This window comes from Anguilla rostrata, chromosome 2, assembly GCF_018555375.3.
Source record: "Anguilla rostrata isolate EN2019 chromosome 2, ASM1855537v3, whole genome shotgun sequence".
NCBI lineage: Eukaryota > Metazoa > Chordata > Actinopteri > Anguilliformes > Anguillidae > Anguilla > Anguilla rostrata.
In genome coordinates, this window is record NC_057934.1 from 37,432,543 (window position 1) to 37,455,322 (window position 22,780).

The window sequence follows — 22,780 nt, forward strand, 5'->3', positions numbered from 1 at the left end:
TACTGCTGCTTTTAGACAGAATGACTCCTTTGCTTCAAAGGTGAAGCTCTTAGCTAATCAATTATTCATTCATGTGGTAGATTAAAGCTTTGTAAAAAAGCTTTTGTGCAATTTGGAAAGGAGAGTTCTCAGGATTTGGGTAATGGTGATGGAAATTGAGCCTTGGGAACTCTGTTGACACATGATTTTTTCCCCTCCTCTCCACAAGATGGCTGTACTGGACAGACTGGGGTGACAGGGCGTACATTGGTAGGGTGGGCATGGATGGCACAAATGCCATGGCCATCATCACTACCAAACTGGAGTGGCCCAACGCCCTGACCATTGACTACACCACCAACAGGATCTTCTTTGCTGATTCTCATCTCAACTTCCTGGAGTGAGTGAGACACATCTCTGATACATAATGCACACTGCATCACAGAAGACCCCAGATTACACTCTGCACCCCAGAATAACAACGTGTACCACTGCAAACACACAACCACACATTACAACACAGTGCTCCCCAAAACCCTCTATACAATGCCTCTCCCCAAACCACACGCTGTGTGACACGAAACTGCTGGTGAGACCACATCATATTTTTATTTCATTTTTCTATTTTTATTTTTTTTAACCTTTATTTAACCAGGAAAGGCTCATTCAGATTCAAAATATCTTTTTCAAGAGTGACCTGGCCAAGACAGGCAGCGACAAATCAATTATACAAATTTAGAGATAGACACATATATCAAAATACAGCTGACTGAGTTACGAATCACAAGCATAAATATAGAACACAGCACCAAATCTATTCAGAACATAGACATTGCAATGAGACTGCCTCTAGATCCTTAATCATAGATTTAAAGACACCAAGAGAAAACCAGGTTAGAAAGTTTAAAATGTTTTTGTAACATATTCCAAGTGCAGTAAAGGGAGCAGAATACATGAATGCCTTTTTACCTAACTCCTTACGGACATTGGGGACAGACAGTAGGAATAAATCTTTAGAACAGAGACAATGACCTTCAGCACTTTTCTGCAAGATATAGGTACTTAAATACGATAGTAATAGGTTGAGAATTGCCCTATAAATAAAAATGGAGCAGTGACTTAGTCTACGTGTGGCTAATGCAGGCCAGCTAACCCAGGCACACAGAATACAATGGTGCGTGAGTGCCTCACAATTGGTAAAGAATCTTAAAGCACTATGATAATTAGTATCAATGGCTCGAAGACCCTGCATGTAAATGTGAATGTGCATTTGTACATTTTCCATACTCTGTGAGCCTGCAGAAATACATGAAGCTACAGTTAGACAGAAGGACAGGACAGTTATCCATGTGTCCCAGTTCCACCACTCATACCGTTACATTATGAGTGTTCTCATAACACTCAGTCAGACAAAATAACCAAATGTACTGGCCCTGCTTTCTACACAGTTATGCTGATATGGACGGGCAGAACCGTCACAGAGCCATCATGGGCTCCCTGCCCCACCCCTTTGCCGTGACACTTTTTGAAGATTGGGTGTACTGGACAGACTGGAACACCCACACCGTGGAGCGGGCCCACAAATTCACAGGCGAGGGCCGGCTCACCATGGGCAACAACACCCACCGGCCCTACGACATCCACGTGTACCACCCCTACAGGCAGCCCCGCAGTACGTGCCCCTGATGACCCCTTTCTAGTAAAGCTAGTGATGATAAAATAAGTGGGTGGAGCTATTGTGTGCTGTCATGGTCTCACTGGAATTGAATCATATGTGTCAGTGATTAAGAACACATGGCATCTGCTCCACTAAATGGTGCTCATGAAAACTCAGTTTTCCTACTGAGCATGAGCAATGCTTAACCTGTCCATGTACACCATGACACAGAATTCCAGCCTCTTTTTATTTTACGTTCCTTTTATTTCATGGACCAAGATTGCCATTATTATTACTTTTTATCAGTAGGAAGCAATAATCCAATCTGTAATCATCACACTTGTATCATATTGGACTCAGCAGATTAAAAAGTCAATACCTAATTATGTTGAGAGTGTTGAAGAAGCTTTGAGTGGTACTCTGGAAGCCTGGGTATGAGCTAGCCGTACTTCATGACTGGCTGATTGAGTGGGCCGGTGATTGATTAACTTGGTCTGTCCCAGGTGAGAACCCCTGTAAGAAGAGCCCCATCGTTTGCAGTCACCTGTGTCTGATCTCACCTGGTGGGGCCAGTTCCACCTGCGAGTGCCCGGACCACTTCATTGCCCTTGCCGTCGGATTCAAAATACAGTGTGTGGCCGACTGTTCCAGCACGCAGTTTCGCTGTGGCGACAATGCAAAGTGAGTCCACGTGGGCTGTGATAGCCTTTTCTGACATGGAATTACACACAGTGCATTGCACGCTGTGTTTAAACTCTTTGGCGTTATTGTTGCCATTGACTTTTCTCTCTGAAGTTTTCTTCTCTCTCTCTCTCTCTCTCTCACACACACACATCCCTGTGCTCCCTCCTCCAGGTGTATCCCCATCTGGTGGAAGTGCGATGGTCAGTCTGACTGCGGCGACGGTTCGGACGAGCCCCTCACCTGTCCTCCCCGACTCTGTCCCGTCGAGCGCTTCCAGTGTCAGGACGGGAACTGCACCTACCCCAGCTTCCTCTGCGACACCCATCCCGACTGCCCCGACGGTTCTGATGAGGACCCAGCACTCTGCAGTACGTCCGCCTTTCTCCTTAACTTCCTCCTCCTCTTCCATTCTTCAAAAATGGCATCAAACAGAGCACCAGCAGCACAGCTCTAATGGTGAGGACACATGAGTTTTAAGAGCAATCGTGACCAAACAGAGTGTTGTCTTTGATCCTCGCTTGCTGCTGCCAGTCAATGACAATTTATAGCCGTGGTAGCATTAGCATGTTAACGAGATTTCAGGCAGCATGTTCCTTCTTAGAGGAGTGAGCATTGAATAAAATGAAAAGTGACATTTTCCCAGTAAAACGTCCTTTTCTCCCTGCTTCATTCCACCTGTCACGCTGATCAGTCAGGGAAGCAGATAGCGGAGATGCGACCGCACGCTAAGTTAGCATCCTTTAACGTCCTTTAACGTCCTCTTCGTCAGGTGACCACCGCTGCCAGGAGAACCAGTTCCAGTGCGCCAACAAGCAGTGCATCCCCAGCACGTGGCACTGCGACGGCTTCTCCGACTGCGCGGACGGCAGCGACGAAACCGCCGACAGCTGCGCCCAGAAGACCTGCCGGCCCGGGCAGTTTCAGTGCAACAACGGCCGCTGCATCCCGCCCAGCTACGTGTGCGACGCCAATAACGACTGTGGGGACAACTCCGACGAGCCCTACAACGAATGCAGTGAGTGGCCATTCCAGTCTGGGGCCCGGGGTGCAGGGGAATGATGGGACATTGATGTTGCGGATGACTGACAGCCGACGCCGGGCCTGATAGAAGCTTGTCGACCGTGTCCGATGGAAGCCTGTGCAGAGAAACCCGCTGGGACCTGGCTGAGCTCGGAGGCAGCAGTAACACTTTGATAGCAGAGCGGAGGTGGCGAGCACTGATTGACATCTGCATTCTCTCTTTCTCTCTACTACCCCTACATACTTTTCTCTATCCCTTTGTTCTCCTTTCTCCTTTTCCCTTATTCTCTTCAACTCTTCTCTCTCTTCTGCAAATCATCTCGTCCCCTCTATCTCGTTTTCGAATCTCCTTCCTGTCTTTCCCTCTGTCTGTTTCTCTTCATCTACTTCCTGTCTCTCATTAGTGGGCCCCGACCATAAGTGCGATGAACACACCGAGTTCTCCTGCAAGGGGAACTACCGCTGCATCCCTCAGTGGGCCGTTTGCGACGGCTCCGATGACTGCTCCAACAACAGCGACGAGGAGGGCTGCGGTGAGTGCGCTCGGGCGGAGCACCACGGGCGGACGCTATTCCATCCTTCCCAATGAAGGGTGTATTTGCTGTGCAGTTGCTCATTTTGCATGCATTCCACATTATCAAAGAAAAAGCCCACCCATGTTAGCGGACGCTCCGCTCACGGCGACTCCCTTCTGGGTTTAGAGGACGTGACCTGCGACCCCATCGGGGACTTCCGCTGTGATAATCACCGGTGCGTGCCCCTGCGATGGCGCTGCGATGGGAACAACGACTGCGGCGACGGCTCGGACGAGAGGGACTGCCGTAAGTAATTCTCAGCGCAATGTTCCGGAAGCTTCCGCAGAACAGCAGAGGTGCATGGTGAGTCTGTTATGATGCGGTTTGTTTGTGTGTGTCGAACGCAGAGCCGAGGCCCTGCTCCGAGAGCGAATATCGCTGTGACAACCAGCAGTGCATCCCCGGCGCCTGGGTGTGTGACCATGACAACGACTGCGGGGACAATTCGGATGAGAGGGACTGTGGTGAGCGGCCTGTACCCCTGTTTTTCACATCTTCATGCTATTCATTCCTCTGATGTACCTCCCTGCACCTGCCAATTGAACAATTCTCATTTATTTGATTTGTTGACCTTATCGATGGTGTTTTCTTTTGTATTCTTGTTTAGGGTGGCATACTTCAGTTACATAGTGTTATCAGACATTTTGAACAATGGAATTGCTACATACAGTAGCTACAGTAGACCACGGGTGAACAACCTTGTTAGTGGTTCACTTGTCGATTAGACCACTGTAAAATGTTAAATTTAAGAACACAAGAAGAGTCTCGAGGTCTATTGTTGTCATTCAAGGAATGCAGCTGAAATGGTAGATGACATGCTAGGACCAATTAAATGATTAGGAACAAAAGCTCTTAATACAAAAGTAGATATGGCCCTGCTTCCCCACTGCTGACTTAGGCTGTGTTGCCTTCCTCTCCTTACACGTAGAGCTGTTCACGTGTCGCCCGGGGTCCTTCCAGTGCACCTCTGGACACTGCATCCCGGCCTCTCTCAAGTGCGACGGGCGTGCCGACTGCCTGGACCTCTCTGACGAGACCTCGTGTCGTAAGCATGCTCCTGCGCCGCGCTACCGGCTGCGTTTCTGATAGAGGTTAAAGCCGTGTCCTCGCTCTCAGGTCACACCTTTGATGCTTTAATGCCCTGCTGTGACAGCTTCTTAGTAAACCGCCTCCATTGTTGGAACGCTCGGATGGAAGGTGGGACGGACGCCCTCTGCCAGATCGGCAGTCGGGAGAGGGAATCGACCTCCCCTCACCTTCCTGTCGCCCACCCTTAATTACTTGGCTGCCAGTCAATGCTGATAATCACTGTAGTTACCGGGGCTGCTCCACTTCAGTGGGCAGAAGGCTGAGAGCAACAGTGCTATCAGCAAATGATACTAAATACTCAACTGATAAGTTTGTGTGTGTGTGTGTGTACTATGGGGTGCCAAATGTCAAGTAAAACACATTTTCCCAATTATTTTCTCAGATTTAGCCTAAATATTTCCCCAAAGATTTACACTAAATGTTTTTTCTCATGTAATTCTTACATTTATTTATATTTTTATAAAATGTAATTTTTATATTTATTTCTTTCCCCCAAATCTGTGTTTAAAAGTTAAATAATTAGCAAAAATGTAATATTTCTTTATGTCTTAAATCTTTGGTTCCAAATTAAGCTTGTGTCTTAAATCTTGGTTTTTACTGAAACAAAGATTAAACCTTTGATTTTCTATTCATTTTATTGCAAACTTTGGTTAAGACTTTGAATAGGTTTATGCTAAATATCTCATTTGAAACCCAAGGTTTGAGATATAAAATTAAAGATATAAATAAATATTTATTTTTGCTAAATATAAAACATAGATTTATGGTAATATATAATTTCTTTGGTTTGGGAAAACTATGATTTAACATATGAGTTATATATGTATTTTTAAAATAAATATTTGTTTTTGAAACCAAGGTTTCTGACTTAAATATTTTTATTTTACTAAATATGTGCTTCTGAGAAAGATATAAGATATTTACGGTAAACATTTATTTTTTCCATTAAATATTTATTTTTGGAAATCAGATTTAGCATTTGTTCATTGTTAATTAATTTGCCTATACATTTTGAGATATGTCAGTTAAATCAGAAAATATGAACTAAAGGTTTGTTTAGCATGTCTGTTAAGTCACAGAATAAAGATTCATATATGGCCCAAATCTGGAAGAAAATGCTGTATTTAGGCTAAATGTGAGAGAGAAAAAAAAACACAGGAAAAATGTGATGTCTTTTACTTGACTTTTGTCCCCCATATATACAGTAAATGCGTGCCTACATGCTAATGTGTGTTTGCGATAACATGGATCTTCTATGTATGTACTATGTATGTATGTATGTATGTACTCTGTATGTATGTACTATGTATGTATGTATGTATGTATGTATGTACTATGTATGCATGTATGCATGCATAAGATGTTCTTTAGCTGAAAACAAAGTGGTAAAACAGACAAATTAATTGTGAAGCCATTGTTGTGTTGGCATATGAAAGGAAGCGACAAACGGTTATCAAGCATGAAGGAGGGGTTTTGTTGCTATACTGGCGGCAAAGCCTGACAGAAGGGCACGATCAGCCATTTCCCGTTACACAATCGCCGTTTCACTTTGAAGGCTGGAATTTGCTCATCTGGTTGAACACAAGTCACTCACAGGCAACTGGCATTTGAAGAAATAACGAAAGCAAATGAGAATCGAACAAAGGGGAGAGCCGTGAAAGGAAAGGCTGTCGATGCTATTGAATGACAATGCAGCCAGGTTTTAAAGCCCCGCAGTATGTGTGAGTGTGACAAGTGTTTTAGCAAAGATCCAGCAGTAAGCATGTCAATGCTTCTCTGCAAGCTGCTTTCTAAAGGAGCTTCCTCTAAATAAGCTGCTTTCTAAAGGAGCTTCCTCTAAAAAAGCACCCAAAACTCACTGCGCCCTCTCCACGCTCTTCCTCATCCACAGCCACCCGCTTTCCTGGAGGCAGATGGTGCCCGCCCAGCCAGTTTGAGTGCAGGAACCGGCTGTGTGTGCCTCAGAGCTGGGTGTGCGACGGCTTCGACGACTGCGGAGACCGCTCTGACGAGGCGCTCAACCTCTGCTGTAAGACCCCGAGGGCGAATGACCTCACCCAAACTTAGACTGTGCCCCATACGAGCGCTTCCAATTCCCTAATTTACTGAACCACCACTGAACAATCACTAAATTCATCTGAGCTTAAAGGACGGATGACTGGGGATATTAAAGTCCTAGATTTATGGATTAAATACCCACAGTAACTCCAAAGTTAAGGAGAAATGAATGTGCAAGTGGGAGTGAAGCGAGGCCTTTTGTGATTGAATTAAGATTGAACTGGGAATTTGTTTCTATTTATTTTATTTAACCTTTATACAACCAGGAAGACCCCGTTGAGGTCTCATTTTCCAAAAGGGACTTGGGTTGAGGATGAAACTATAAAAAACGTCCTCTCCAGCACCCTGCGCAGGATTATCGGCAGCGTTTATTGTTTAATGTCGATCCGCGGTCTGAACGATCCTTCTGGCACGCTCTATGCTCTATTCTCCAGGGAACGTCACCTGCGAGATGCCCAACCGCTTCCGCTGTGACAATGGCTACTGCGTCTACTCTGGCCTGATGTGCAACCAGAGGGATGACTGCGGGGATGGAAGTGATGAGAAAGAGGACGTTTGTAAGGACCTCTTCAGCTGCATAGCCGCACAAACACACACACGCACACATGCTCTCACACACACAAGTTTCTCAAAGACGAATGCAAAGGCAGTGTTTCATTGTTTATTGCTCAGTATTGTCAGTTCAGTAAGCACTGATATTGATGACAAGTATGTCAGAAATAAACAAAAATGATTAACATGAAAGAAAATTGCTCAAATTGACAACTAAATGTTAAAATGCATTATAGTTACATGGAATTGAAGCTGCAGTATAAGAACATAGAGGGTGTGTCCCAATATGAAAGCAGCTGCCTCGCTGCCTGCATCCTTGGAAGTGAACTCCCTCTGAAGGCAGCACCCCGATGGTAAAGGAACCTCAAAAGGTTACGAATTTAGGACGCACTTTGAAGGCAGAATGATGTCTCAGAGGCTTTCAAACTGACAGACCCAACCAACGCTGCTGTTGTCCTGATTCTCTATTTAAGGGAAAACAAAATTAGTTTTATGTTCAGCTGACTACATAACTAGCCACTAGTCAAGCTACTTTATTTGGTTTTAACCAGATTATCATGATTTCAGTATGTTCACTGTATGTAAGGCAAATTAACGCTAGCTATGTTGTTCTATTGGAAAGTAACGTGATTACTTGCAAGTTAGCTGGCTAGTTCAGGGAAAACTGACTGAGGCTTAAAAAACATTACATACATTATTCTAACGTATTAAATAATTAAAATGTACTTTTAGATGTGACTGCAACGAATGATCAAGTTCACTGTATGTTCACTTGTCCACCAGTTTGCTAGCTTGAGCCACCATTAATTTGACAAACGTGAGAAGTCTGAGGAAATCGCAAAGATGCATGAGATCCAAAATAAGGCACCTTAGAAGGACACATTTTTTGATGACTTCGGTTTGGGACATGGCTATGAAGGATGTGTGAAAAATTGTGAAAATTCTGCCTTCAAATGCTGCCTTCTAAGGCAACTGACTTCCTATTGGGACATAGCCAGAGTGTTTCATAATTGTTATTTATTGAAAATCAATTTTTTATTTGTCATTTTTATGGTGCTTCTTTCCCTAAGTGCCACTGGAGGCACAGGAATCCCTCAGGTGTACTGTTGCAGGACCAAGTTTAAAACCAATCAACCCAAATATTTTTCTGAGCTGAAGTGCAGATTAGTGTTGTTTCAATTTGAAGTAGTACACGGGGGGTATTACTGTACATGGTGAAGGGCACAAAAAGCATGGAACAGGGAGGAGGGAAGGCTGCATAAGAGCAGAAGTCTGTGTATATTTTGTGATGGCCTCTAGGCTGTGTATATTTTGTGATGACCTCCAGGCTGTGTATATTTTGTGATGACGTCCAGGCTGTGCATATTTTGTGATGACGTCCAGGCTGTGCATATTTTCCCTGGCAGGTAGAGAGCCCACCCAGGCCCCCTGCACTCCCCAGCAGTTCAAATGTACCAACGGACGCTGCGTGGCCCTCCAGTACGTCTGTGACCACAACAACAACTGCGGAGACCTCAGCGACGAGATGGGCTGCAGTGAGTCACAAACACACACACTCACACACGCACGCACACTCACACACACACAAACACAAACATAACACACATATCGCACACAGATACAGCGCGCGTATCACCAGGTACATTCACACGTGCATGTGCTAAACTCAACTCTGTAATGAAAAAAGGCTACAAAGGCATGTGGAAGACGCAGAGACAGGGAACCAGCAGCTATCCTGCAGGTAGACACAGATTTCCTGAGCACAGACATTTGATTAATTATACCCGCAATCTGCACAGGTTCTCCAGTATGCTTTTGTACATAAATTACAGTCACAAACAATCCCTGGGGAAGGAGGGGTGCTTTCATAAATCCTCTCCAAACGCATACCTCATAAATCTTCTCAAGATTTTGTATTAAGGACATGGCCAAATGGCTTCTTCTGATGTATAGATTATGGCATCAGTATGGAGTGGTGGCTAAAGCACTGAATCACAGGGAGGCACTGTTTCAGGAAACTTTTATTTCCTTTTGAACATACTCTGCTGATCCAGCATGTATGAGGAATTCAGAGGAAGTAAACATGCTGTAATGTGACGCAGATTTTGGACACGACCGGACCTGTGAGGAGAAGCTCTGTCAGCAGAACTGCACCGACTTGAGTGGAACGGGCTTCATCTGCTCCTGTCAGCCGGGCTACACTGTTGACCCAGACAGCACCTTCTCCTGCAGTGGTACCCATGCACGCACACACACACGCACACACACACACTAATTTGCAAATTCAGAGGAGCGACCTTTATTCTTTAGCTCGGTGAGCCAATTGCATCTTTGTGCAGTGCGGCAAGGGGAGATGAGCAGGCCTGTGCCCTTTAGAGGTCCGCTAATGACTCAGATAGCGCAAATGTAACTGATGCCTATCAGTGGAGCTCAGAGATGTGAGTGAGCATGTTAATGTCTGATACAAAAGCAGACATCACCCCCTGGAGATTGAAAAAGAGTCAGAGTAGCTCTTTGACCTTTAGCTGGACAAGCAAACTGAATATCCTGCTAGGCAATGCAGCCAATAGGGCCATGGGTTCAAACCTGTAGCAGACCCACCGGCCTTAAACACACATAAAATATGCACACACACACACACACACACACACACACACACTTTTACGGTGATAATTATTAATGGTAGCCAGCCGGTGGAACCCGTTGGATCATCTCCTATTATAGGACCTTGCCAGTGGATTCATGAATCATAGAGCCTCTCTTCCCCTGAAAGCAATGCTCACGGCTTTGGAATTGAGTCAGAGGAGACGGCTGGAAGAAGCACTGGCACGCTATGAAATGCAGCATTTACGCAACCTTTATAAACCCAAACACGTGCAGTCACCTGCTGTTCACTGGAAGCTACGATACAGTCTGTGTGAATAAGCAGTTTTCGGGAAACGGAGTACCTGGCTGAGCCGTCTTCCCTCTCTCCATTTCAGACATCAACGAGTGCGAGACCTTCGGTACCTGCCCGCAGGCCTGCGAAAACACCAAGGGCGGGTACAAGTGCGAGTGCGCCCCCGGGTACCGCAAAGTGGGCGAAGGCAACGAGTGTGAGGCATCCGGTGAGGGCTCCCCTGCGGGTTTCGTTTGGAGCCATCAAACGTCAACGTCCTCAGTCTCCGTTACTGTGATTCATGGCCCATTGAGTGAATTAGCACGAACACCGTTGTAGTCTTACGTATGCAGGAAATTATGTAAAGAGTGTTTGTGCTAAACTGGTAGCTATTCTCACTTTGCTTGCTTTTGAACACTTTTTGTTTTATATGTGTGGGCCTTTTGCTTACGTGCCTGTGAACGTATCTGCGCACACGTATTCATGCGTTCCTGCACGTTTATAAGCGTGTTTACCATTGTCGTTGTATGTGTGCATTTATACGTGCTCGCACATGTTTGTGTGTCTGTTTGTGCGTGTGTGTGTGTGTATGCTCATTCACCCTAGGCGCTGGGCCTCTCCTGCTGCTCCCAGAGAATGTTCGTATCAGGAGGTTCAACCTGCAAACGGAGGAGTACCATAACTTCCTCCAGGAGCAGGACCGCATTGTGGCGCTGGACTACGACTGGGACCACAATAACACTGGATACAGTAAGGGTCACCCTTGTGTCAGTCATCTTTGTGTCAGTCCTGTTCCCCTATGGCTAGTACAGCACAACTCTTTTTTTTTTAAAGATCTACATTAGTACATCATGCTGCCACCATGTAGAACACAAGTGGGGTTTGTGAAAGCAATCATTTTTGTTGCCATGGAAACTCGTGGCCTTGAAGGCACCATTAATCCCTTGTCCTTGTCACATAATTCCAATAATCAGTTTAGTTCCTTTGTAACTTTGTGGAATGGTTTTGATGTAATTTTAATTACCTTTAATGGGGAATATGTGATAGTGCCTGTCCTGTCGGTTATTAACAGTCATTCGGTACGAAAGCTAACCAATGTGGTTAAAATGAAATCCAGAGGGGGTCTCCGACCATGTCCGCACTATCCCTGCGATTCCCGCCATTCATAGGGGACAGCCTATCTTTTCCTGCATCACACTTTTAGTACGTACGTGCAAGCACTTTGTCAGCTGACTTGTATCACTGAACATGTTTTACTAGTCCATAAACACAAGACCTTAGCCTCCATTTTATGACACACTAAAAGTTGGGAGTTACGGCACTCGTGTATCCTGTCCTTGTCTCTCCCAGGCATGGTGTATTTCACAGAGGAGGGAAAGAGCCCCCAGCCAGGCGCCATCAAAAGGGCCTACCTACCAGCAGTGGACGACCACAGCAACAACATTGGCGCAGCCATCGACATCGGCATCAAATACATTGTCAAGCCTGATGGCATAGCAGTGGACTGGGTTGGCAGGTGGGACGATGGGCCTATGTTCAGTAAAGCTAGTCTAATTTCCTTCTCTTTCCATGGCAAGCACATCAGCCTGTGCTGATATAAAGGGAAACACACAAAAGCTTAAATGGCAAAACTGCATCTTGCATTGGATTGCCACAGAAGTACTATAGAGAGGAGTCCTCCAAAGTCTTATATCATCATGCATTGATTTTAACTGTTAATGTACATTCAGGTTAAAAGTCATTTTCTTTGGTAATTCCATACGTCTAAGGCACATTTTCTGTAGGCCAGTCTTATGTGTTGCACAGACTAACATTTAATCTCTCTTACTGCTAAAAAGGAACCTGTACTGGGCAGACTCGGTAGTGAAGCGGCTGGAGGTGGCGATGCTGGACGGGCGTTACAGGAAGCACCTTGTCAAGACAGACGTCGGCCAGCCCTCCGCAGTTGCCGTCAACCCTCGACTGGGGTGAGAGTCTGAGATCAGTCTGAGACAGTTGTTGACACAATCAGTTTTAGGAAGAGGAGGATGAGCACTTTTGTGCACATATTGTATGTTTGCAGTGTGTGTGTGTTCCTTTAAAAGGAAATAATTTCATTCAAAAGGCAGCCCATACTTTATATACTTTGTAATTTAATGTAGCCTATATTGCAAACAGTCAAGGATGAAAAAACATTCCTAAGCTTTGTTGTTAGCTCTGTGTATTTTCCATTTGTTCTGCCTCACTTCCTGTTTGGCTGCCTGTCTGTCTGTCTCTCTTTGTGTCACTCAGGATGCTCTACTGGACTGACCGAGGCAATGTGCCCAAGATTGAATGCTCCTGGATGGACGGCAGGGAGAGAAAGATCCTGGTGGACAATGGCTTGGGTTGGCCCACAGGCCTATCCATTGACTTCACCAATAATGACCGCATCTACTGGTCAGATGCCAAGGAGAGTCGCATTGAATCAGTCCTACCATCTGGCGAAGATAGGCGTACTGCAGTATATATTGGTAAGCCCTGGAGGACGACAGATACAGTTTCTTTGAGACCATTTCCCCCATTCAAACCATTCACACTCAATATTTGTGTGACCCACTGTGCCAGAGTATATTTATTATGGTAAAATATGTGAACTGAAATATTAATAAAATATTGAATTATAGCATAAATCCCTCACAGACACAAAACTAAACATACACACAAAAAACTACACTCACAAACCCACACACACACACACACACTAACACATGCGCGCATGCACGCGCAAGTACACTGACAGACAGACGGATACACGACCAAATAACTGTTACTTTTATGAAGATGATTATATGCATAGATTGCTGTGCATGACTTTTGAATTTTTCTAATTGAAATAAATAATTTGTAATATTTCAAACTGTGTTCATGAACAACCATATGACAGTGGTTATAATTGATTTAATGAATATATACAGTTTTGTTATTTAAATGTACTATATCAGACACACACACACATATACATACACACACTCACACACATCCAGCAATCTAACAATTATACCATCCAAAAAATGGGAGAGCAAAAAAGAAAAAAGACTGCACTCCCCAGTTAATAAACTTAATTTAATAAATGTTTAATTTGAAGAACTATTGAATAGTATGCAGATATCAAACAAAACAACTTTCAGAAGTATAATTCACTTGAATGTTTGAGCTTTTATTTTCAAATTTTTTTTTACGATTCATTATTAAACTTTGATTTTTGACTCATTCAGCCAAAATGGCATGGTTTATTCAGTAAGAGATGAATTGAGCAGTACATAAGATAGTTGCGAGTCAACCACATAAAATAGTAAGCAGCTGACTCGGTAATATCTGAATGATAAAACTGGCAGAGGTCAATGAATGAAAGGACATTTAAATGCCAAGTCTGAATGACCTGTTCTCATCATTATGTATTTGCACGTTTCTCTGTTCTGACGTGTCATTGCCCTCTAGATGTGAGAAACCCCTTAAGTGTGAGCGTCTTTGAGGACCATGTTTACTGGAGCACCCAGGAAAAGGGGGAGGTGTTCCGGCAGGATAAGTTCGGAAAAGGGCAGAAGATCAAGCTGCTGACGGCTGGCCCGTGGCTCACGCAAGTCAGCATCTACCAGCAGCAGAGATACAACTCTATAGCAAGTGAGATGCATTTTCTTCTCATCTGGTTGTCTGTTCGCCCAAATTGATAGGCTTTTATGATTGGCCTTTGCAAATTAGGAAAATAAGAAAAACCTTTTTCAAAAACTGCTTTAGAAATATAATAAAGGAAAGTAAATATCAACGTAGATTCATAAGTAGTAATTACTTTGTTTCTCTAGATGTTGTTGTTCAGTGTTACTACTGTTGTTATGGCCCTCATGAAGGACATTATATCGGCGTATGTACTTTCATGTGCCTGGTTGTGTGATGTAATGTGCTGTGTAGCGGACCAGCATGCTTTATGTTCGCAGTGAGGAACCCATGCAAGGGCACCTGCAGCCACCTGTGCCTGCTGAGGCCTGGGGGTTACTCGTGCGCCTGCCCTGAGGGAACCGGCTTCGTCTCAGGCAGTAACACCGATTGCGACGCAGGTACCATTTTGATCCGGTTTCATTTCCGATTGGGTGTGAATGTTCGGTGGGATTTTCACTGTCCTTTCTCCCGCTTCCCGACAGGCTTCGACCCCCCACCCATCATACCTCCTCCATGCAGATGCCAGAACGGTGGAACCTGCTACTTCAGTGATAACCAGGCCCTGTGCAAGTCAGTCTATTTATTCAGAAACTACAAGCCCACTAATTCTATGTGCCCTGGTTCTTTTTGTGCTCCTGTGTCAAACTGGGATTTTTAAAGAGAAAGAAGGAGGTATTATATCTAGTTCTGATGTCTTTCGTGGTATTACAGGTGTCCACCTAACTGGAGTGGAGAGTTCTGTCAGAAGGATGACTATGCAGCTCTTTCTGCTTCAGGTGTGTGCCTGTCGTCCCTGAAATCATTGCTTTGGACATTAAGTTAAGCCAAAAGGTCAAACTCACCTATCCCTCTGATGGCTTTCCTGGCTTGTGCACTTGAGAGAGGGACACACAAACACTCGCACACACACACGTACACACACACGCAAGCACACATACACACACGTACACACACACGCATTAACTGGCTGACTTTTTGTGCAGTGGGCATTGCCATCGGAGTGTCTTTGCTTCTCCTGCTGCTCGTGGGTGGCCTGGTCTTGGTCGTACAGAGGAAGGCCAAGATCCTGGAGGCACTTAATCATGTCCACATCCCCACATTCAGGTGAGTGGGCCAGCAATGCCAATACCATCAGAGTGTCTGTCATCTTATAAGCCAAAGCTTTACCTATGCTAAATTGGAACTAAACATGCACCTTATCATAATGCTTTTATGTAGATCATATCAGTATTAATTATGATAACATTTCGTTTTTTATTTTTTTTGTTATAAGTAGTACAGTAGCTAGACTTATATATATATATTTGTTGTTTTTAGTAGTTGTTGTGTTCATATCAATGTTCTTATTATTTATAATATCTTTTGCAATATAGACAATATGCTTTTCTGCTTTACAAGATACCCTGACAACTCAATTGAAACATTCTTGTACACTCCTTCTTGCAAGTCCTTTAAAAGGTTTTACACCCACCATTTAAATTAAATTCACATTCCAATTCAATCTCTCGGGAAGATTTCAAGTGCAGTCTCTACTACATCCACCGACTGCCTTACTGGCTGAAGGATAGTGTTGCAATTTCCCATATATAATGAAAGCTGAATGTTCCTGGAAGATCACATGACAGACGTTCCTTCTAAAATAATACGGTTTTGTGATGTGATGATTCTTTACTCCTCAACACCCTTGCTGGAGGTGAATCACATGGACAACGCTACATAATTGTTTCCTTGATTATGCTTAAAAGCAATTTTACTCATTTAATTTCATATCCCTGCCATCCTGTTTGAATTCTTGTTCCCAGAACGCACCTCTTTGCAAAGCTGCCGTACCACATGTTCCTGACAGTGCAGTGCTTAACTCCAATGGTGGAACAGGGGTATATGACTGCTGCTCTCTTTGGTTCATCTGCCCCTTTTTAGGAATTGGACAAGTGATTCTGCTGAGCAGCAGGACCGGCACTTTCCTCCCGGAGTACAAGTGGATGTCCACAGCCCGAGCCTCGAGAAAGTCAGTTCCTTCCTGTGTTCATGGAAGCCATCCTCTCTTAATAATTTTAATCTCAGAAAGAAATTTCAAACGAGCTTAGGAAATGCTTGAAATATCCACAAAAGCCACTGAGCCCTTAATGTGTATTATAAAGAACTAGTGTTCTGTCTGATGCATGTAACAGTGCAGACAGCGCCTTTCCATTATAAGGGACTGCATGTTATGTTGGTGATATACAGCTGCAGTGGCACATGTTGAGCAGCTGTAGCTGCTTTCTCATTCTCTGTGGATTGGACTGTATGCATTAAACTGTATCCGACTTGCCATCAGGGCCTCCTGTTATTGCTTTTTTTCTAATGAGCTGTGTTGGCCCTTTTATCTGGTTATCTCCTGGTTTTTTTTTTCTTTTTTTCTGCTGTTTCCGGTGTTGATTTTTTGTTGTGCTGTTGTGCATGGCATTCGTTTAGACGCACATTTAAGGACGAGATCACCCCCTCTGATCTAAAGCTGAAAGAGAATAGTGAAAGAAGGGCAGGGGGGCATAGACACTGGGCATGGTGGGCGTTGAGAAAGGGTACCAGTGGTCCCCATGCGTCTTGCGGCTGCATTCTTCTTGATGATAGCCCTCGCCCTTCCTCTCGCGCCCTGCAGCTGAACGAAGTGGAGGCCGTGAAAGCGGACGAGCCCGCGGAGAGCTTCGAGAACCCGGGCTACGCGGCCGACCCCGGCGGCAGAGCCGCCCCCTTCAGCTTCGCTACGCAGGTGACCGCCATCAGCGCCGCAGCCAAGGTAACTGTCGTCCACGGAACACAGCCGATTCCGCTGCTCTGAATTTACGGCCCGGTGACGTAGGCCCCGCGCTGCTAACGGGTCTGGGGTTCCAGGAGAACTTCGTGAATCCGGCCTATGCTGCTGAGTTCAGGATGACCCCCGTACCAAACGGCATTTCTAGACCCGCCACCGCTGCCAGCATGCCTGAGAAGGTAACCAATCCGTGAAAAAACCAACTGCCTTAGAATGTGTGCCTTAGGTTTGTATTACACAAGGATATTGACTCGTATTCCTTGAAATTCACATTCAAGGACACCTTTGAAAATCCCGCCTACACTGTAGAGCCCACTGAGGCAGCCATGCCGGGTGGCATTACTAAGGCGTCACCCATGGCTAGCTCTCTCACCAATGATAAGGTAACCAGCCGCTGGAAAGAAACAACAACGTATTGTATTGTGTGCTTTAGTTCTGCATGGCTCAGTGTTTGCGATTTTATTTCTGCTGTGATCCCAGGAGACTTTTGAGAATCCTGCCTACGTCGCAGACAATAAAGATGTGCCATCTGAATCTGACACTGCTGCTACTGAGGTAACCGTGACGAGAAGATATTAAGATAAAGTATTCCACTGCGTGATTCGCCTTTGGAGATTTTTAGATTATGGAACTTAATATTCTGCTGGAAGTTTCTCACAGTATGCAGTGAGTGATTGCCACGGTCGTCATTACCGATATGAAAATAAAAATGTGATACTCCAGAACATTAACCGCAACCTCATAATGAAGCCCAACATTAATCTTGTTTAGTGCTGCAGGGTTATGATTTGAAGTGTTTTCTAGTCATTGGAGATAATTGAATTATTATTCTAATCAATGTATATCTCCATCTCCTCATTTGTTAAGAAATGAAATGCAATAAACAAAAGCTTTGGCTCACTAAATCTTGAAAAATGCCCCTGAGTTCTATTGTAGAATTCATAAAAGCCCTGCACCCAAAGGTTTTGGCATATGGCTTCCATCAGTGAAATGGTGTTGCACGCTAATGGCAGGTGTATATGCCTACTTCTACAGCCGGGTTGTCAAACTGAATTCCCAGGGGGCCACAGTGCCTACAGGTTTTTGTGGTTTCTTTCAATCAACTGCCAATTAAGGGCTTGTGGATAGATTATTTAGCCAATCAACCAATCAGTGATCAATAAATTACTGGTGCCAAGCACACCCTGAAAAACCAGCAGAAACTGTGGCCCCGGGACAGGAGTTTGACACCTCTGCTCTGTACTATCACCATGGTTTAAAGCTAATTAGAGATAGTCTACCAATCAGAGCCTCTACTTTCAGGCTATTAGTGACTACTTAAATCATGGCAGCAAATCCAAAATGTAAAATGGTTCATAGGTCTATGAAAGTCAATAACTACAATTCAGAATATACAGTACTTGATATTTTGGCTATGATGAAGACTATAGCCTACCTGCAAAATCCAAGGTCTGACTGACAGTTCTTCTCTAAATAGCTTGTATACCTGTGGTGATGCTATAGAGCGAGATATATAAGACTATGGGCTCTATTTATATCAATGTTGCACAGCTTGTGGATGCATTCAATGGTGCGACAAGCACAGCTCAAAGCACGTGGCACAGGTGGAAAATGGGATGGATTATGTTGAATATATTATCAGCTGGATTCATTCATAGCCAATCAAATGACCTCTTTTCATTCCCTTTAAGAGCCATGCTCATTGCGCTGGGTGTAATGCCAATTTCCGTTGTCTACCACTGCAATAGAAGACAAGGATAACAATGTACTAATCAGGCATTTCTCCCAAGAAGTTATTTTGCGGGAGGTGCAGGTTTTAACTACATAATAGAAATTTGTTCAAATTTTCTTCCGTCAGAATAAAAAAAAACATTGCCTAAACATACAATAGCATACAATGCAGGCGACTTTCTGCTTGGTTATTACATTACATTACATTACATTACAGGCATTTGGCAGACGCTCTTATCCAGAGCGACGTACAACAAAGTGTATAACCATAACCAGGAACAAGTATGACGAAACCCCTAGAGAGAAGTACCGGTCCAAGTACAGGGAACAACCGCATAGTTCAACTTGGACCCTGATGGTTAAACTGATTAACACTAACAACGAGAACGGCAACAACGCAATCTATGGAAAAATAAAAATAAATAAAAATACAAGTAGTCGTTAAGACAGGCGCATCAACTAAGTCACCTATGAAACAGCTGCCTAGTTACAACCCTAAGTTTAGTCATTTACAGGGGGGGAAGGGAGGGATGGGGAGAGGTGCAGCTTGAAGAGGTGGGTCTTCAGTCGTCGTTTGAAATGGGTCACAGTCTCAGCTGTTCTGACCTCCACAGGGAGGTCATTCCACCATTGTGGGGCCAGAACAGACAGGAGACGTGTTCTGGAAGTGCAGGTGCACTTATTATTTTGTCTTCCCGGTTAGCATGACACGCGTATGAACTTTATTTTAGGTTGCTGAATGATACACCCTCCAGACAAAACAATAACTTGGCTTGTTGTTTATCTGTCTCTCTGATACTCAGCACTCCCTGCAGATGTTAAAATTTGCTTGGGAGGAGATAACTAATGCAGTTAGTGCATGCAGCTTCTGTATACAATTCTGGCAAAAAACTATGGAAACAGTGCAGTGTAGTTTTATCTATGCCCTTTCGTCTGTTGTGGTTTCTCTGAGCCAAGCTCAGTTGTTGTCTTGACCACGAGTGGTAATGACATTCTGTAATCATCAGTAATGTGAAATAAAGTATACAAGCCAAAAAACATTTTTCTGTCTTTGCACAACTATTGTCATCTAATCTAGAAAAATACTGCACATAGAAATATATGTTCAAACTGATTATAAAATTTAATTAGACTGCTCAATTATTTTGGTATGAACTTATAGGGAGGCAAAAAGGGAGGTGTAATCATTATTACTTGTTTAACACAAATGCTAATTATTGGTTTATTTTTGTTTTATGTTGATGTTACATGTATTACATATTACATTATTAAAATGCAATACCATTTCACTGATGAAGGCAATATTCTGAAATGTTTCAATCAGCGAGTGGTGATCTTTTCTGTATGTAGTCACTGGATTCTTTAGATATGCACCACTGTTCTTAACACCGCTGTGATAATATCAAAGTCAATTTCTATGTAAATGTCTTAAAGAATGGTTGCATGTTCTAGAGAAGGTTAGTATGCTGTGTGCAGAGGGTTTCATATTGGAATTGTATTATAATATTTTATTTCACCTCAGAATGTACTGCTTATGGTATGTAAAATTATAGAAACTATCTATGCATATAACTTACTGTGAAATGCACATACATATATTGTAAAATAACCTCCAGAATGCTAACAAACAATTGTGTATATATTGCATGAAACTCTTCTCTTAATACTTTTAGGATCAGAACCAGCAAGAGAATCTCCCCCGAACTAAAGAACCCGATGGAATTTTCATAAACCCAGCGTATGAGGTGAGTCATGGGGAAGGGAAGCGAAGCATTTTATCCGAGCCCGACGCGAGCTCTCGCAATACCGCAGACGTGCCTCCGGGGGGACCGCGCGCGGGCGGGTCTTCTGAAGCGCCGTAAGCGGCGACAGATATAGCGGCGGAACAGTCGCTCACCGGCTCCAGCGCGGCATCCCTCCCCAGTTGTGATCCCTGCTCCGGGGCCAGCAGTCGCAGGCTGAGTCCCGGTGCACGTGGCATTAAACAGAGAGAGAGAGAGAGAGACTGCACCCAGTGATGAATGGCCCTGCCTGAAGAGGGCCTTGATCTGCATCGGGGAGCGCTGGGGGACCGGGGGGGTGACGGCGCTCAGCGGGGGTGAACGTGGGCAGACCTTGACGTCCCCTTGAAGGCGCGGCGGAGCGGCGGGGCGAATGACGCTCGGGAGCCCCCCCGACCGGCTGCTGAAGCACGGTGGCAGCGCGCGAGCGCGGTCGCTGCTGCCAGTCCGCCTCGCTGAGCCGCCGCCGCCGCGCTGGCAGGCCCCGCTCCGCGCCAGCCGCCCCGCTGGCTCCGCGAGCCGCGGTCTGTCAGGTCGCCATCTGCCCCCATCTGCTTCCCCGGCCGCGGCCCCCTGCTCTTTTACGACCTCGTCGCCATTTGACCGCCCCCTTTATCTGGGGCTGGCTGCAACCAAAGCAACCCGGCGAGCCTTTGTTTATGACAGGGGGGAGTGAACCGTGAATTCGGATTAAAAACAAAAAAAAAAATGCCTGACCGTAAATCAAGGACCATGTCTCGCGGTCCAGATGTCTCATACCGACAGTCTTTGTCACATTTTGTTTGCCGTGGATTTATGTACGCTGGGTCTGTTTGCGTGCGTTGTGGAATTGTCCTTAATTGTCTATTCTTTCTTCTTCACAGGACTCCACAATCACAGCCGGTATGGGAGAATCTACCATCTGATCACTTGTTAAAGCGACAACAGCTTCCCAGCCAAAAAATTTGACGCTATCTGGAAACTCCCATAACTTGATTGCCGCCTTCACGTACCTTCTGACTTGACCCTTTGCCTTTTGAATCGGACTTTGATGTCCCCATTGTGTGGTTGAATCGTTGACTGTTGAACTATACCTCCCCCATCCACATAATTGCATTAAGCCATTTTACATCAAATTGTGTCCATGTGAATGTTTTTTTTATGAGATGTTGCCAATTTAACCTCTTGGTGGTCTGTCTATTTGCAAGGTTGTTGTAAGGTTAGATACCGACAGAGAGGAATGGATAGAGGCCATGCAGTAGGAAAGAGGTGTGGGAGGAAAAAGAGTGTGTTGATAGATGCTGAGTTTTTGTGAAAGTATGTACATTAATGGAAAACGCAGATGGCATTTATGACTAGGCATTAGAATTTATATCATGGGCATTGCATAGAAAATGTAGTTGATCTCGTTATTGTCTCAAACTGTGCTGTAATTATACAATTAGAATTATTATAATACATTTGTAAATCAGTATTGTCAAATATGTTATTTCATTAGAAATAATCATTAATGACCTGTCCAGAGTGTATTCATTTTTCTCACCAAATGCATGCTGTGATAGGCTCCAGCCCCCCCAAACCCAAACTGTGTTTCAACAGTCTTGGATGTCGTGCCTCGAATCTGAAAAAAGAAACGTGTCTGATAGCTGTCAGGCACATTCACATCCACAAACTGAAAAGTGGTTACTGCTAATGAAAAAAATTCTGATGTCAAATAATTCATAACATGTATTAAAATTCCATCTTCAGAGGTAATAAGCATTATAATGATAACTCTCCTCAAGGGGAAAATACGAGGGCCCCATAGCTTAAAACACACAGACAGTGTGCTCTCCAACAACGTTAGTCTGATTCTCATCATATTTGGCATCCATGATCTACAGCATGTCCCTGTGTTAAATTGCAAAGGAAATTTTAATGTGTCCAAAGATGGGCGGCAGACAACAATTTTCATTTAACTAAAATGGCTGACCATGCCCAAATTATTGCGTACAGATTTAAGATTATTGCAACAATACTTCAGGGATGATAGAAACCCATATTATGGATGAGCTTGCACTGGCATGTACAGGCTATTGCATTTATGGGGTACCGTACCACTTCAAAATAACAATTTTTAAATAAGTACTACAGATGTAGCCTTACATTCAATACACACCAAAAGAGTAATGGATCATATATGGATGAGATTTATAGTCCATGACAAAGTACCCCCCACAGCGAGTGCTGCATTAGCACAAAAATACATGTGATGCCTATACATCTCCATACATGAGGGGATTAAGAAAATATTTGTTAATTTGAAAAAAAAACAAAACAATTTTTTTCCTG

The 22,780-nt window shown here is 44.3% G+C and overlaps 1 protein-coding gene across 1 annotated transcript in view; it reads left to right on the forward strand.

Moving 5' to 3' along the window:
* lrp2b (low density lipoprotein receptor-related protein 2b) overlaps positions 1-21,969 on the forward strand; it is a 57,815-nt gene extending 35,846 nt beyond the window's left edge. Inside the window, exons 52-81 of the mRNA XM_064321960.1 lie at positions 209-379; positions 1,428-1,651; positions 2,140-2,317; positions 2,492-2,688; positions 3,090-3,335; positions 3,745-3,873; positions 4,042-4,161; positions 4,263-4,379; positions 4,844-4,960; positions 6,896-7,033; positions 7,497-7,619; positions 9,021-9,149; positions 9,717-9,848; positions 10,596-10,721; positions 11,099-11,242; positions 11,843-12,008; positions 12,331-12,459; positions 12,764-12,984; positions 13,952-14,134; positions 14,446-14,565; positions 14,650-14,737; positions 14,879-14,943; positions 15,151-15,271; positions 16,088-16,175; positions 16,806-16,943; positions 17,039-17,137; positions 17,237-17,341; positions 17,439-17,513; positions 20,363-20,434; positions 21,334-21,969. Coding sequence (XP_064178030.1) covers positions 209-379; positions 1,428-1,651; positions 2,140-2,317; positions 2,492-2,688; positions 3,090-3,335; positions 3,745-3,873; positions 4,042-4,161; positions 4,263-4,379; positions 4,844-4,960; positions 6,896-7,033; positions 7,497-7,619; positions 9,021-9,149; positions 9,717-9,848; positions 10,596-10,721; positions 11,099-11,242; positions 11,843-12,008; positions 12,331-12,459; positions 12,764-12,984; positions 13,952-14,134; positions 14,446-14,565; positions 14,650-14,737; positions 14,879-14,943; positions 15,151-15,271; positions 16,088-16,175; positions 16,806-16,943; positions 17,039-17,137; positions 17,237-17,341; positions 17,439-17,513; positions 20,363-20,434; positions 21,334-21,375 — 4,003 coding nt within the window. The 3' untranslated portion in view covers positions 21,376-21,969. The remainder of the gene's footprint in view (positions 1-208; positions 380-1,427; positions 1,652-2,139; positions 2,318-2,491; positions 2,689-3,089; positions 3,336-3,744; positions 3,874-4,041; positions 4,162-4,262; positions 4,380-4,843; positions 4,961-6,895; positions 7,034-7,496; positions 7,620-9,020; positions 9,150-9,716; positions 9,849-10,595; positions 10,722-11,098; positions 11,243-11,842; positions 12,009-12,330; positions 12,460-12,763; positions 12,985-13,951; positions 14,135-14,445; positions 14,566-14,649; positions 14,738-14,878; positions 14,944-15,150; positions 15,272-16,087; positions 16,176-16,805; positions 16,944-17,038; positions 17,138-17,236; positions 17,342-17,438; positions 17,514-20,362; positions 20,435-21,333) is intronic.
* The last annotated feature ends 811 nt before the right edge of the window (positions 21,970-22,780 follow it).